Source organism: Monodelphis domestica, chromosome 6 (assembly GCF_027887165.1).
Source record: "Monodelphis domestica isolate mMonDom1 chromosome 6, mMonDom1.pri, whole genome shotgun sequence".
Classification (NCBI taxonomy): Eukaryota; Metazoa; Chordata; class Mammalia; order Didelphimorphia; family Didelphidae; genus Monodelphis; species Monodelphis domestica.
Genome location: NC_077232.1, coordinates 218089091 through 218105525, shown reverse-complemented (window position 1 = coordinate 218105525; position 16435 = coordinate 218089091). Strand labels below are relative to the sequence as shown.

At 36.7% G+C, this 16435-nt stretch overlaps 2 protein-coding genes across 20 annotated transcripts in view; one reads left to right on the top strand and one right to left on the bottom strand.

The window, feature by feature from the left end:
• The window catches only part of CEP44 (centrosomal protein 44), a 49983-nt gene extending 34498 nt beyond the window's left edge, over positions 1 to 15485 (bottom strand). For all 15 annotated transcript variants that reach the window (XR_008912967.1, XM_007496107.3, XM_007496110.3 and 12 more), the window contains exons 1-3: positions 15348 to 15485; positions 8906 to 9031; positions 3814 to 3961 (exon numbers count right to left, since the gene is read on the bottom strand). Coding sequence is in view for 14 of the 15 variants with exons in the window: in XM_007496107.3 (XP_007496169.1) it covers positions 3814 to 3961; positions 8906 to 8994 (237 nt within the window). In the remaining variant the exon portion in view is untranslated. The remainder of the gene's footprint in view (positions 1 to 3813; positions 3962 to 8905; positions 9032 to 15347) is intronic.
• Positions 15486 to 15606: 121 nt separating this feature from the next.
• The window catches only part of FBXO8 (F-box protein 8), a 53893-nt gene continuing 53064 nt past the window's right edge, over positions 15607 to 16435 (top strand). For 3 of the 5 annotated variants that reach the window (XM_016423120.2, XM_056802929.1, XM_007496098.3), the window contains exon 1: positions 15930 to 16069. The gene's annotated coding sequence lies outside the window, so the exon portion shown is untranslated. Of the gene's footprint in view, positions 15742 to 15929; positions 16070 to 16435 lie in introns of those variants that run through there. The other 2 variants (XM_007496099.3, XM_007496102.3) reach the window with 2 other exon arrangements.

The window sequence follows — 16435 nt, the reverse complement described above, 5'->3', positions numbered from 1 at the left end:
TTCCTAGAATTTAAAATCTATGCCTTCCCTAACTCAAAATAGTATATATTGATAGTTTATTGACTTTTAGCAATTTTGAGTTCCCAAATATAGAAGGTATGCTATGCAGAACTTGAGATAAGAAATCAACAGCAGCTCTATTTGGGGCATAGAGATTTTTCAACAGATAATTAAAACATATCATTGTTTCTATGCTTGGTTTGATACCAGTTTCCCAAACTTCTTATCTAACATCTCCTTCTTCCCAGGTAGTCTACTGCACACTACAAAGACAATTCTACTGCTGTTTCTGCCTCTACTTATCAATCAGCCAGTTAATAAGTATGTACTGAGAGGTACACCTGCTATGTCTCAAATACTGTGTTAGGAAATGGAGGTATAAAGATAAAAAATTTACTACCTGCAAAGGGCATATATCCTCTGGAAAAGACAACATGTATATATCTTAAGTATGTACAAAATAAATATAAAGCAATTTTGTGGAAAGGACACTTAGAAGCTAAAGAGAATCAGGAAGCTATAGGTGGAGCTAAACTTGAGAGACATACAAGAGCTTTTAAAAGGTTAAAATAAAGAAAGTATTCCAGACCGGAAGGTGGCCCGTAGAAAGGCATGGAAATAAGAGTTGGGGATGTTGTATAGGAAAAACCCCAACAAAGTTATTTGTCAGTACTGCAGAGGAAGAGTAATGGGTTAGGCCATACAGAAACAATAGGGTTTTTTTGTTCCTATGTGTAACAGGAAGCCAGTGGAGTTTGTTAACTAGGGGAGTGCCATGATTAGATATGTGCATTGATTAATATGGGAAAATTACATAGGCAGATACACAGATGATGTAATGGCACCAAGAAAGACCTGGGGCAGGAAAGGTTAATTAGAAGGTTTCAGAAATAAACCAGGCAAAAGACTAAGAATGAGGGCCTACCAAGGTTATGTAGCCACATGAGAGAAGAGAGATGCATGAGAGGTTATGTTGTAAGGGCAAAAACTATACATTTGGCAATTAATTAGATATGTGAGGTAAAGAAGAGTCAAGAATTCAAGATGACCGATATTATCAGCCCAGTCATCTGGAAACAGAGTAGCTAATTTTATAATCTGTGACAAAATTTTTCAAATTATTCTAAGGGAGATGATCACTAAGTCACTGGATCATGAAATAACCTAACATTTTTAAGTCGTTCCATCTTTAAGGTACTACAGCCTTAATACTTAATACAATGCATCAATACTTCAATAGTTCCATCAAAATACTTTTGAGTCTGTATTTTTTACAAACTCCTTCTAGAGGTATTGGTAAGTAAGACCATATTCTACCAACCAGTTAAAGCATTTAGGCATTTACTACTTTTCAGGCATTGGTTTTAAGTTTTGGAGATAGAAATGCAAAAACAAAACAAAACAAAAAACAAGAAAGTTCCTATACTCAAGGCACCTGTATTCTAATTGAGGAAGACAAAACATAAAGAGGACACAGAAATAAGAAAGTGGAGAAGGATGGAAATCTAGAGATAAAGTTAAGCTGGTATGAATAAGAAAGGTTAGAGCCTCTCATAAAATGGCAAGGCTGGCTAGAGCCTCACCAATCAAGAGAGCAGGATCCAGGGTTCTCCTGACAGACCTGGACTAAATCCTTGTAGCTGAGATTTGATACTTTGATAACTCTTATGTACATGCTTGCACACTAAATGAGGGCAAGAGGGAGTTTTTTCTTTTGGGGGGGAGGGGAGAAGAAAAAGGATCATGCTAACAGCAATAAATTACAATGATCAACTGTGAATGATTTAACTATTATCAGCAATGCAAAGATCCAGGACAACTCCAAGGAACTCATGATGAAAAAGGTTATTTACTGCTGCAGAAGAAACTGATGAGAGTCTGAATGAAGACTGCAGGATGCCATTTTTCATTTTATTTCCTTGATGTATTTTTCTCTAGTGTAAGTGATAAGGGTCTTCTTTCACAATATGATGAACATGAAAATATATATCATATAATAACACCTATACAGCCTATATTTTTTACCTGCTGGTTTTTGGGAGGGGGAGGGATAGGAAGGAGAGAACATGGACTGAAAAATGTTGAGAAATGACTATTGAGAATTGTATCAACGCATAATCTGGCAAAAATGTTTAAAATTTAAAAAATAAGAATCCTCATGAGCTCAGCTTTGGCCACATCACACTTGAGATGTTTTTGGAGTGTCTACTATGAAAGATCTAATAGGAGACAGATTAGTTTTAGATATGTAAATCTGGCATTCATTTGCATAGATTATAATTAAATCAACAGAAGCAGATGAGATCACTGAGACAGTGTCCTGAGAGATAAGAAGAGGGCTATAAACACAGAGCTTTAGGATATGACCACAGTTGAGGGTTATGAGATGCATAATGAAGCAGAAAAGAAAGCTGAGAAATCCTCATTCAAATACTCTGGTACTATTTCCCAGTTTTGGTTCCTATATTTTCTTGCATGAATAAATCTTCTTAATAATTATTAATAATGATAATAATAATTTTTATATTGTTGTTAAAGAATATTCAGTAACTCCCTGCTATTAAACTTCTTCATCTGGATTTGAGTTTCCCAGCTCTATAGTTTATAAACATTAATTTCTAAAAAATTTGACTATTCACTTGCATTCTTGCTATTTATCTCCATAGACCACCAAAGGAAGGCCAAAATGCTACATGTATGGGAAGAAGAGTGGTACAAAAATAAAGTCACTCAGAAGTAAAGGGAAAACTTATTAAGATCTTGGCTGCAGGAGAAGCAGAGAGGGCATCTTACTGGGATTGGGGAAGATGAGAAGGGAATACTCCACAGTGAACAAGTTGCTAGAGTATATAGCAAATGGTGAAGAATGCTTAAGTTCAACCTTAGTATCAAAGAGGAAAGCAGAATTTCATTCAGTAAGAGAGTCAGCAGACATCCACTGAACATTCTGAGTCATGTGATATGAGAAGACAGTGTGAAGAATAATAGGTAGTATTTGTGAGGGAGAGACATAGAACTATCAAGCAGAAGTTTAATAAATTTAATCGTATATGGATCAATGACTGGAGATTACAAATATAAATTTAAAAAACTTTGATGATGAATTTGGATTACTTTAACTACTTTAAAAATTACCAATAATTGGAACTTTCTTACTACTGAATGACCTGGAATGGATGTAAAGAGAAATGGATTCAAACATTAGCTCTTCTAACCAGCTACATGACTTTGGGGAGGTCCTTTTTAACCTTTCTGAAGCTTGCTTTCTTCTTATATAAGATCTAGATAACATTTAAGGTTTCTTACAGAAATGATCTTCTAAACTTAAATCAAATTCTATTTCATAAGAACTATTACCCTCACTTGGTAAAACCGCTAAATTATTAACATTTGGAACACATGTAAATGAGTCAAGAGTATTCTGATAGAAGGACAGGTAAATTTAACAGGTTAAAAAAGTCATACCAAAGAAACCAAACTCATTCAAATCATAATTTACTTGTGTTATGAGATAAATATTTACTTAACTCATGTTACACTGAACTAGAGACCTCAAATGCAATTATATAGCTCTATCCATAACACATTTTATTGCTTCAAAACAGACATGTGTTTAATAGCTTCCATTGATTTTCACTTTATTTCAAGGTATGTAACAGAATAATTTAGTATTTTACAACCTGCTATTCAAACCATTTAACTAGTACTAAAATTATAGGATAGACATAAACTAAAAGCAAAATGAATAAAACTTCAAAACACTTCACTTTAATTAGTAATTTTGTATTTTCTTGATCCTTAAATTTACAATACCTTATAGACGGAGTCAATAAATCGATAATCATTCTTTGCTGTGAGTTCTGTATTGGAGATGACCAAAAATTCTGCCACATAAGTTGAATATGAAGTCAGGGAATGGCTGATAATAGGCAAATATGCAGCAGGATCACCTTTTACTAAACTGTTGGAAGAAAAAAAATAACTGTTTTAATATGATTCCACAAAATTAAACCTTCAAAATTTTGTTAAGATTTTTCCCTTTAAAAATGCTATCATATAATACATGTGTAACCCAGTTTGAACTCCTTGTCAGCTCCTGGAAAGGGGAGAGAAGGAGAAAGGGGGATAATTTTGATCATATAACTTTGGAAAACTTATATGGAAATTTGTTATTACATATAATTAGGGGAAAAAAATTTTGAGAGCCAGGCCTAGAGATGGGAAATGCTAGGTTTAAATCTGGCTTCAGAAATTCCCAGGCTATGTGACCAAGAGACAAGTCACTTGATCACGATTGCCTAGCCCTTACTGCTTTTCTGCTTTGGAACCAATAAACAGTGTTGATCCTAAGACAGAAGACAAAGGCTAAAAATAAAAAAATACTATCATGATCCATCGTGGCAGCAAACATTTGTAATTTCTGAAACTGGGAGATTATGACAGTGGTCAACTGCTTGAAGCTATGGTATCACTGAAGCCAATCAAACATCAATGTCATTAGCTCCAAGAACAGAGAGCTACCATATAGCTTAAGGAGGGGCAAACTACTCAGTTCATAAATAAAATGGATCAAAGCTCCCAAAAGTATTAACAGTGGGATTGGACCTTTGAGTGGTTGCTATATTTCTAGCCTAAATGAGATAGGAAGACCCAGTTTCAAAAGAAAAAGAAAAATAGCTACTAGGAAATAATTATCTGTGAAAAAAAGTTTCAATGTGGAGAACTTTAAATTAGATTTTAAAAGTAACCTAATAAATGTTTGTTTTCAATGAAATCTGAATTAAGTAATTTCCATCAGCTGCTTTAATGTTAAAAATGAAAATTCTAAAACATGTCATCTGAATATAGCAATATTTCATTTTATGGTTACTCACAGGGAAGAGGGTGCCTAGTATATTTAAAATAAATAGCAAAATCTCAGAAAATTAACTAAAACTAGCTAAAAAGTAACTGAGGGAGGGAGGACGGGAGAGGTTACAAACATAAATTAAATATATGGAGAATTAGTAATATTATATTTATACAGGTATCATTCTCAAAAAATTGAGAAAACACTTTATAAAAAGGACAGCTAGGTGGCTTAGTGGATAGGCCTGGAGGTGGGAGGTCCTAGATTCTGGCCAAAGATACTTCCAGCTGTGTAATGCTAGGCAAATCACTTAATCCCCATTGCCTAGCCCTTACCATTCTTCTACCCTGGAACTCAAAGTTAGTATTGATTCTAAAACATAAGTTATGGTTTAAGGAGAGAAAGGAAAAAAACCCTACATCAAACTCCTTTTGAGAAAATATACTACTACTTATATTATAGGAGAATGAAGCAAAAAAAGAAAATTATAGATAAATATCACCAATAAAATACTGATACAAACTTTTTAAATTAAATCCTAGCAAAAATACTGAAGTATTATTTTTAAAATATTAATCTTTATGACTAGGTTTAAAACCAGTTTAAAACAAGAGTTCAGCATTAGAACAATGAATAATCGAAAAACAGAAACACTTCAAATCACATGATTATATCACTAGCTATAGAAAACACATTAGAAAAAGTACATCATTCACATGCCTTTTTAAAAAAAATCTTACAAAAGACTAATATTGAAGGGCAATTTTTAATTTGCTAAAAAATAAACACATAATACTAAAAGCAGCATAATTTTCAAAGAGACTTTTAAACTCTAAAGATTCAACATACTGCAGTGATATTTGACATGATTCTAGAAATGCTAGCAATAGAAAAATTATCCCTATTTGTTTCCAATTCAGTGGTTTGATTAGAAAACCTTAGAGAATCAGTAAAGCTCAACTTATTGGAGTAAGTAATAGCTTCAGTAAAATTGCAAGATATAAAACAAAACTACAAAAAGTAATAACATTCATATACGATAATATAAATTTTAGGGGGGGAATCACAGAAAGAGGCATTCCATTCAAAATAATCAGAAAATGCATGAAATGCATAAGAGTCCATCAACTATGGAAATTTCTACATTTAAATACAATTAGAAAAATATTCTTTACAGAAATAAAGAATTCCTTAAAGTTAGAAGAATATTCACTAGTTATATAGTATCCATATAATAAAATTTTACTGTATTTATCTAATAGAAAAACAATAATTTACCTAGATAAATTTACAGATTTAGCACTATACCAACAAAATTACTACTAAGAAACTTTAAAGAGTTTTAAACTTTTACTTTAAACTTTTAAAATTCATTTGGAGAAATAAGACCTAGAATGTCAAGGGAAATAATGAAAAGGAGTAGAAATGTAAAGGAAATAGACCTCATGATCAAAACTATTAGTACTGCAAAAATATTTATAGTAGTTCTTTCTGTGGTGGCAAAGAATTAGAAATTTGAGAGGAATGTTCATCAAATGGGGAATTGCTGAACATGCTGTGATATTGCTGCCGTGGTTTGTTCTTTGTTTTTCACAACACAGGATAATATTTTATGACCTGGTGTGACACAGTAAGGGCTAGGCAATGGGGATTAAGTGACTTGCCCAGGGTCATACAGCTTGGGGTAGAAATTCTAACTCATAGCAAACCTGCTGGTTATCTTTAGCCAGATTTACTCTATCTACCAAGGTAATTTCCTGGGGTGTGGCCACTGCAGATGCTACAACTTCTTGGATCCACAAGTGAGAATTGTGTGCCAAGTGGATGCCAAAGGTGAATGATCTGAAAAGGGCTTAGCAAGCATTCACACCAGAGAAGCTCTGTTTCAGAAAAAAATGAACTCATGAACTTTGTAATGAAGTTAGCAGAACCAGAAAAACACTGTGTAGAGTAATAATAATATTGTACAATGATAAACTGTTAATGACTTGGCTATTATGATCAATGCAATGATCTAAAACAATTCTAAAGGACTTGTGATTTAAAATGCTATCCACCTCCATTAAGAGAATTGATGAAACAGTTTGAAGCATAATTTTTTTCAACTATTTTTTTCCTTTTTGCAAAATGGCCAATATGGAAATATATTTTGTCTGAATTCATACATATAATTAGTATCACATTTCTTATCTTTTACATGGGTGAGTGAGAGGGATTAAAGAGAGGGCAAAACCCTGAACTCAGAATTCTTTTTAAAAAACGAATGTCAAATATAAATAATAAATTTTTTTTAAAAAAACTATTGGTCTGGTTTCAAAAAATACAAAAATAAATTAATAACTAGAAACAAGGTATAAAAGTGGTAAATGGACAAGGCGGAAAGGCATTCAAGAGAATTGTGTAAACAGTTTAATACTGAACTGCTTAATAAAGGTACAATATTGGGAAAGGAATTAAGCCAGGAAGGGCTTAGGAGAAATTGAGGTGGGCAGGTACTCAAGGTCACCTTGAGGATAAAGAATAGGTTTAGGAGAAATAAGGCATGGGAAGTGATTTTAAGTGATTATGGTCAGATAAAGAAATAGAATACAATGGATTATAATAATGAGAATGTTTAGATTAACAAGAAGAAATAAGTTTAACTGCACAAGACTACAGTTGGTCAGGTAAATGACTGAAAGAAAATAGAGGAAGTAGGCACTGAGACAGAAGGTCAGACTGGGTTTAAAATTGGCTTCAAATGCTTCTTCACTGTGTAACATTGGACAAGTCAATTAACTCCAAATGCCTAGCCTTTACTGCTCTTCTGCCTTGGAACCCATACTTACTAAAACTGCAAGTAGGATTTTAAAAAAAGAAGAGAGAGGAAAATTCTTCAGATCACGAAGAATAGTAGAGATAAAAATCAAAACACTCCTGAAATTTTGCTTCACACTCCAAACCTTCAAATTAGAGAAGATGATAAAATATGCAAGTAGTCAAAATGTTGGAGAAGCAATAATTATTTGTACAGCTATGAAATGGTCTAATTGTTCTAAAAAACAATCTTAAAGTTGATAAACTGTTCATACCAATTAACATAGCAATGCCACCATCTTTGACAGTCCCAAAGAAGTTAAGAGACATAAAGAAATGTTCCAAAGATTACAAAATTTTCAGAACATAACTTTTTATTATAGCAAAATAACTGGAAAAAAAGTAAGATTCTATTGACTGGAGAATGGCTGAACAAATTAAAGCATATTAAAGTAAAAATTATTTAGCTCTAATAAGAGTGTAGAGAAATTTGTGAAGATATATGCATGAACTAACGTCAAGAAAAGTGAAACCCAGGAAAACAATATAAACAATAATTACAATAATAGAAATTAAGATATTACTAAAAGGCAGACATTCAGATTCACTGAAGCTTTGGTGTTGGAGAACAAAGATGATAATACTCATTATCTTCCTCTTAACAGAGAGGCGGAAAGACCAACTATTATAGGTACAAAATATTGCATATGCTATTAGACCCAGTATGTCAGTAAATTTTGCCTAATTGTTTTTGTTTTTTAAAAGAGATAGATCAACAGGAATAAAAAGTGTTTTTTAAGACATTAATAAAAATTTTTAGGATTTTAAAAGAGATTGTAAAATCCCATGCTTTTGAAACTATTTTAAAATATAATCCACAAACATCTCATTTAGATGACTGGGGATGGAGGGCTGGAGAAAGGAAGAAAAGAAGAGAAAGGAATAGGTTAGATGAGTTTATAAGAAGCCCTTCTCTACTTCTGATTCTTAAAGTTGCATGAGAAAATTATGCAACATTGAAAAAAATTTTGCTTTCATAAATTTATATAAAACTCTGCCAGGTGACCAAACATTTCAAGTTCTTTAAATCACAGTCAAATATGTCAACTTTATCAAGATCAATTTAAATAGTAACCATACCATGGTGTTTCTCTTCAATCATTCCACTCCTCTTACAGAGATCAATTTTCCTAAAATTATTTAATCTACTAAAATCATAACTTTAAAATAAATTGAGTCAAGTACTTCACTGTAACTTACCCTGAATAATCCACCTCTCTAGGATAACCAAGCAATCGAATTCCTTGTTCTAGATTTCGTAAGCTTCTTTTTAAATCACCAGTTGCCATTATCTAAAATTAGATTTAAAATCTGGCTTGGCTTCACCTTTAAAAAAGGGGGGAAAAAAGTAATTGTAAATATCTGAACTTCCAATTAATTTTCCTGAAGTACTTTGGTTCATGACTTTTATGGCACTTAACACAGTAAGCTAATTACCACTTTTCGTTTATTTCTCCCACTAGTTTATACATCTTTGTGAGACTGTGGCTACTGTTTCATGTTGTCATCATTGCCATACTATATAGTTTCCACAATAATTACAGAAGACACTAATAAATATTTGTTGAAAATCAAATGAATAAGATTCTTTGTTTTTACTTAGGTTTAACATTGAAAATTCATGCTGCCAATAACACAACTCAAAACAAAAAAAGATCTATTCACTAAAGAACATAAAATATATAAAGTAGGTTTTCTATGTATAACTCATGAAAAAATCATGCAAAAAAACTCACAATGAATTACTTCTTGTTGGTGTATACTGAAATGTAGTAAATTCTAACTTTGAACAATCTTAATTAGTGCAAATCTAAGTTTCAGAAAATATTTAAATAGGACTTTGATACACTACTTGAAGGATGCAAAGTAAAAAGTCAAGTCCTTGTAAATTTGTAAGCTAATCCTTGTAAATTTCATCCAAAGAATAATCATAACCTGCAATTAAAAAAACTACTTATCTATAAATTGATGGTTTTAAGATTTGGTCCTGCCTTTTTGGTATAAAAGATCCTCTCAGTCGTTTTATGAAACAGAATGAAATGAAACAATTTTTATTAAGCACTTATATCCTAAGCACTGAGGATACAAATTGAAAAAAAAATGAGAGTTTTGAATATCAGAGTTCACATCCTAATTAGAGAAGAAAACACATATAAGAGAAATTTAGTTGTAGGACAGGTGGGCAAAGCCATGGAGTATAAAGAGCACAAGAGCAGGACAGATAAGGTCCATTAGAAAATCTTTAGTGCCCTGTAAGACCACAAGCCTGACAGTCCTCCATATTATCAGACAGATTATTACACTTGATGATTTTCTGCTCATTTAAGTGGTTAATGGCCATGTCCAGCTAGAAGCCAAGGGCCTAGGGCAGTGAAGGCGAACCTTTCAAAGACTTGAGTACCCAAACTGCACTCTCATGCCACATGTGAGCCCCTAACCCACACAGGAGAGGGGCAAAGTGCTTCCACTGGGATGCTGGGCAGAAGGGCTGGTTATATGAGAAATGTCCTCAGATGTGCATGGAGAGGGGGAAGGGAGCAGTCAGCCCCTTCCAGAACATGTGCCATAAGTTCACCAACATTGGCCTAAGGCAATGACCTTGGGGAAGGAGAAGATCCTGAAAAAGCTGAACATTAGGAAAGCAGGTATATGGTAGAAGGGTTCTCTCACTGTACCCTCTGGAATACAGAGACTGGCAGTAGGATCTGGGAGGGTGAGTGTCTAACTAGAGCCCTTGGGGAAAACAGTTATTCACTTAGCATTAATTATTATTAGCTTCATAATAACTCCTTTTTATAAAGAACATAAAAGTATATAACACTGCAACATCATTCATTAAAGAAGTTCTATTTCATTTTAAGTTAATTCATGTTTTTAAAAATATTTAGCATATACAGACTAAGTCTAATAAACAATTGGCCATCAAAGGAGGTGTTAGTACTGTTCTCTAATACCAAGGTTATTAAAAAATTCTACTACATTTTGTTGATAGGATGACCCCAAAAGTGATACTACTTCATAACCAATATGCCAGTGGACCAAGTTATTTGTTGTTCAGTGGATTAGTAGCATCTCACTCTTCATGATCCCATTTGGAGTTTTCTTGCAAAGCTACTCAAGTGGTCTGCCATTTCCTTCTCTATATCATTTTATTGATAAGGAACTGAGGCAAACAGGGCAAAGTGACTTGCCCAAGGACAAATGGTTAATAAGTGTCTGAGGAGAATTTGAAGTTAGGTTCTAAGGTTCTAAGACTCCCTACCAAACAGAACCATATCTGAAGGACTGGGACACTAGCTCCAGTGCCTCCCATTACCAGAACTTCAAAAGTCAAATACAAACTCCTTTCTTTAAGAATCTAAAAACCTGGGAGGCAGCTGGGTAGCTCAGGGGATTGAGAGCCAGGCCTAGAGACGGGAGGTCCTGGGTTCAAATCTGGGCTCAGACACTTTCTAGCTGTATGACCCTGGGCAAGTCACTTAACCCCCATTGCCTAGCCCTTACCATTTTTCTGCCTTGGAACCAATATACAGTATTGATTCCAATTCAGAAGGTAAGGGTTTTAATTAAAAAAAAAAAAGAATCTAAAAATCCTACACAATGTGGCTCTAACATTTCTCCAAAACACCTTCCTTGGATAAAACTGGAGGTGTAGTCGATAGAATGCAGGGTCTGGAATCAGAAGACCTAAATTCTAATCTGGCCTTAAATACTTAATAGCTGTGGGATCCCTGGGCAAGTCACATACCTTCTGTTTGCCTCAGTTTAACTATAAAATGGAGACAATAAGAGTACCTAGCTCCCCAGTTTATTGTGAGGATCAAATGAGGTATTATTTGTAAAGTGCTTAGCACAGTGACATACATACATACATACATACATACACACACACACACACACACACACACACACACTCACTGTCTCTCTTATTCTTATCGCTCTACCCTCCTTCCTGTATATTACTTATATTACATACTCTACAAGCTAGCCAGACTGACTTCCTTGCTATTTCTCATCACAACACTCCATCACTGGTTTATGACTTTTAACAGTTTGTTCCCCATGCCCAAAATAAGCTGCATCCTCATCATGTTTTAGAATCCCTACAAGTCCTTCACCACTCAGCTCATGCTCTTCCTTTAACATGAGGTCTTTTCTGACCCCCTTACCTGACATTTATTTCAAATATACTTGTGTGCACATTGTCTCCTTGGAAAGAATCTAAGCTCTATGACTGCAGTTACTGTTTCACTTCTGCCTTTGTTTCCCTTGTACCCAGCAAAGTGTCTGGAACATGGGAGGTGCTTCACAAATGCTTGCTTGAGTGAAAAAGATTTATTTGGCAATTTCACAGAAGTAGCTATGGGGCCCAATGGATAGAGAACTGAAGCTGAAGTTAGAAAGATCTAAGCTTTGGGCATTGAACAACTGTGTGATCCTAGGTAAGTCACATAACCTGTCTGCCTTGATTTCTCATCTATAAAACCAGAATAACAACATCAACTACCCTCCTTATTGTGAGGATCAAATGAGACATTTATAAAATGATATGCACATTTTTAAGGTGCTATAACTAGTAACAATTATTATTTCTGCATATAATCCAGGTCACTTTCTTCTTCCTATTCAATTCTAAGCCCAACTCTCTGTGCACTTTCAGTGGCTATTTGTACTGATACACCAATTCAATGGACCAGCCACTCAACTGCATATCACAGTCTATATTAAATATTTTTTATCCATTTGATTTTCCTTGTACAGATTATTAGAATGATCTCTTTTGGATAATCACAAGTTACTATAATGTTCTAGGATGATGCAGACAACACAATATAATATGCAAAGGAAAATGCATGATGGACCTTGCTCTCTATAGGAAATCTCACTTTAATCTGAATCCTGTGTGGAACAACTTTTTTAACAAAGGCAAATACCTATGGCAAGCATATTTCCCTGTTTAATGCCTTCATGCTAATAGTCATAGGGTCATTGACACTATAGTTACATGTATAAAAGGAATCTTTTTGTCACTTTAACCTAAGCATGAGAGATTCCTTATCTAAAGTCTTTTAGGCAGTTTTGTGCTACCAAGTAAAATCCTTTTTAAAAATCAACAATACATATAGTAGCATCTTGTATACTATGCAATCATTCAAATAATTGTGGAACTGAAAAATTTGGTTTGTTACATAAAGGCATTTGCAAAAGCCCATTCTTTTTTCACATTTTTATCAAGGACATATGATCACAGATCTCAAAAGGGACCCTAGATCACCTAGTCCCACCTCAATTTATAGTTGAGGAAACCAAGGTCCAGAGAATTTAAATGGTTTTGTAAAAAATAGACTCGAATACAGGACTACAATCCCCACAAGCCTTTGCTCCACTTCCCCAAAATGCTTTGTAATCTCACCAGAATTCTGAGGTGGGCCGAGATAGAGGAAGGATTTAAGCTGGTGGCAAAGGTTTTTGGCTATTTTTTGGACTTCCGTTTTGGAGCAGAGGCTCTCTTATATGATGTGAGGTTATTTTGTCTAGGCCTCTGGCCTAGGCACATGTTTCTTACTTGTATATTCTTTAATCCTTAATAAACCTCTAAAAAATATAATACTCCTTGCAGAGAGAAACTAATTTCTACCTGCCTCAGTCTCCCCATATTCCTAAATTTTAATCTTTACAGTTTTCAAGAGAAAAATCATCATCAAGGTTATGTGTAACTAGAAAAAAGATTAAGCCAGTCATGTAACAAGAGGTAAAAAAAGATGGACATCCTGAATATTCCAAACTGTTAGACACAAAATATTAAAAGAACAAAAACAGGTTCCTGGTGCTTTTGACTAGATCAGAAAATTGTCAATTTAAGACCATCAAACCCTTATTTAAAGGTGAAAAACAACAACAACAACAACAAAGAACAGAAAGGTGCAGTGCCTGGAGAGTAAATACAGCCAACAATCAAACCCAGGCCCTCTCACCCTAACTCCCAATTCTCTACTAAATCACAACACCTTCTGCCTTCTTCACAGAGGGTTTTCCCTAAGACACAAAAAAAGAGTAAATGCTAATGACTGGGCATATGTCATGGTCTGTACTGGTGCAGAAATGATTCAGACCAATAAGATCAGAGATGAACAGAAGTACTCAGGAGAAGCAGATCCAGGAAATAGCTTTTCTAAAAGCCATATATGCGTCTTGCAAAATTGTTCCATCTGTGCAGAACTTACCTCTTTCAAAAGACAAAAGACAAAAAAAAATGGCTTCTAGCTCCCATGTTCTTTGTCATTATCAGCCTGTAAACTCTTCCTTAAAGGAAGTGAAAAATTTGTGGTGTATAGCAAAAAACCTTTTTTTTTCCCCCTCATCCATAAATGCCTCAATGCTGCCCCCTTCAAGGCAAGCCAGTATTGTATCATAGCTCAAGGTTCCTGACAGGAGAAAGGAGCCTGTAAAAGGAAGGCTTATGCTTCTCTTCCCCTCCTAATAATGGTGGGGAGAGGGGGGAGAGACAATCCACAACACAGCAGCCTGCGCGGTTTATTTCTATCAATCTTCTTATTTGTATGTGCATTATGACCTGTTAGTGTATTTTTCTTAGAGAGCACTAGAGAAATATCCTAATTGATATGCTGCAGATAAAATGTAAAGGTGGTGTGAAAAGGTTTTGTTGATTCTTGCTTAACTGAAATTCTTAGGAATATTCAATTAAACAAGGGAATGTCAATTTTTACAATTAAAAAATGTTTGTAATGCAGTTTCAGTATCTAAGGATGGAAAATCTGTGAGAGATGAGACGGGAAAAAAATATTTTTTTGAAGATTTAAACGCCAAATGAGGCTTCCTATTCATTTCAAAATAATTTTAAGTTAAAAATTTAATAAATAGGTTCTCTTTAACCCACTACTCGCCAAAAGGGATAAAAAAAACTCAACATATCTAAAATGCAAACGTAATTTTTCCAAAATGAAAAAGCCATCACCTTTAAAAAGAGATGTTGTGAAAACCGGGGTTTCGTGACACAGTTCTCAATTCCACTGACTCCTAAACCCCCACCCCCCTTCACCCTCGCCTACAGGTGTACAAAGCCTAGTCACTACCTCCGATCTCCCTAGCATTTTATTTAGCTCTAGGCTCTCCGCCCCACTATTTACAGTGTGACAATAGGCTCGTCACCACCCCTCTCTGGGCCTTCCCCAGCCTCGGAACCTAAAAGCCTGGAGCAAGTACTTCAACCTCTCCAGGCTGCTTTCGCCTCCGGTTGAATAAGGGGGTAGGGCCGGGGCGCCTCAGGGTCCCTTCCAGACTTGGATTTAGCTCATTAAGACCTAGGCCGCATGAGAAGCAAGCGAGCCGATGGCCAGAAAGGAAGAACTGGAATCGGACGTGAATGCGGACTCAGTAGAGGTATGATTCTAGGGCGGCGGCTGAGACTTAGTTTCCCTTTCTGCAAAATGGGGAGGGTGGCAATAGCGCTCCACCCGCACGCAGGTGGTGGGCGAACTGGGCATAGCAAACATAAAACAGCGTTATTGTCAGTATCTGTGGTTGCCCCTACCCAACCCCCAACTAGGCCAGGAAAAGGGAAGAGAAAGGTTAGGGAAAGGGTGATGCTCTCCCCCACTCCCGCTGGGTCAGCATTGCTTACCTCTTACCCCCGCGGCCAAGGAAGCCTAGTCAGAGCCCTCGGAGAATCTGAGGAGGATGCTGGAAGCGAGCTGATCTCCTGCCCGCGATGTCCGAACGGCGCCTGCGCCGCTTCACGAGCTGCGCCGACCGTTTACGACCCGGGCGGTAGGTGGCAGGCCGCCGGGCTCCTCTGGCCGATCCGTTAGCCCCGCCTTCATTATCTACAACCCTCCGCGGCAGATTCCAAACGGCGCCCGTCAGCGTCCTGGAGAAAGCAGACCGAAGGTCACCACGGTTCCCTAAAACCCCAGAACGGCTCGAAGAGGCCTAGAAAAGCAGAGGCGATTTGGAGGAGTTGCAGTGACTTCGAGAAGCCAAGACGGGAAGACCACGAGCAGGTGGCGAATCATGAGGTGGGCGAAACACACCTCTTTGTCTTCTAGGGCACTGGAACGTCGTCACTTCCGGCAACAATAGGAAACGTCAAAACTCATACTGGAGGCGACTTAGGTCGCCACTACGGGAACGGCGCTGAACCCTGGAGGCAGCAGAAGCTGCTGCCTGTGCGGACACCACCATCCCCACCTCCTCCCCGCTATCCCTCGGCTAAGGCCGTAGAACTCGAACCGGCTTCTCCATGGCCCGGATTACCGTGCCCGGCTGAGCCACTTTCCAGTTGGCTGGAGCCATCTCCTTGAGGCCGAGTCGTCGCGGCGGCGGTGGGGATTGCAGGTCACTCAGGTACAAATTCTGGTGCGCCTTTTTCCTCTGCTCCCATCTCTTATTACCCGCCCCCACTCTGCTACTGCTTCCCCCACCCAATTACTTACCTGCCTGCCTGTGGGCAAAGGCTGACCTGCCGGCGTGAGGCAATGACCAATAGCAGTCGCCACCTACTCGAGTGACAACTATGTTAGCCAATGAGCATGCGGGGTTTAGGGCGTCGGGGAGGCGGGAAACTGTAACTCGTCACTAGGGTCGTGGCCCCTGGAGGAGTGGTGTCTTTTCGGGATGAGGTGAAAGAATTGCTACCTTCACTCGGTCTCCCACCCCCACCCCCCGGTAGTGGGAGCACCATTCTGCTCCCAAACCTCCCAGAACAAAGAC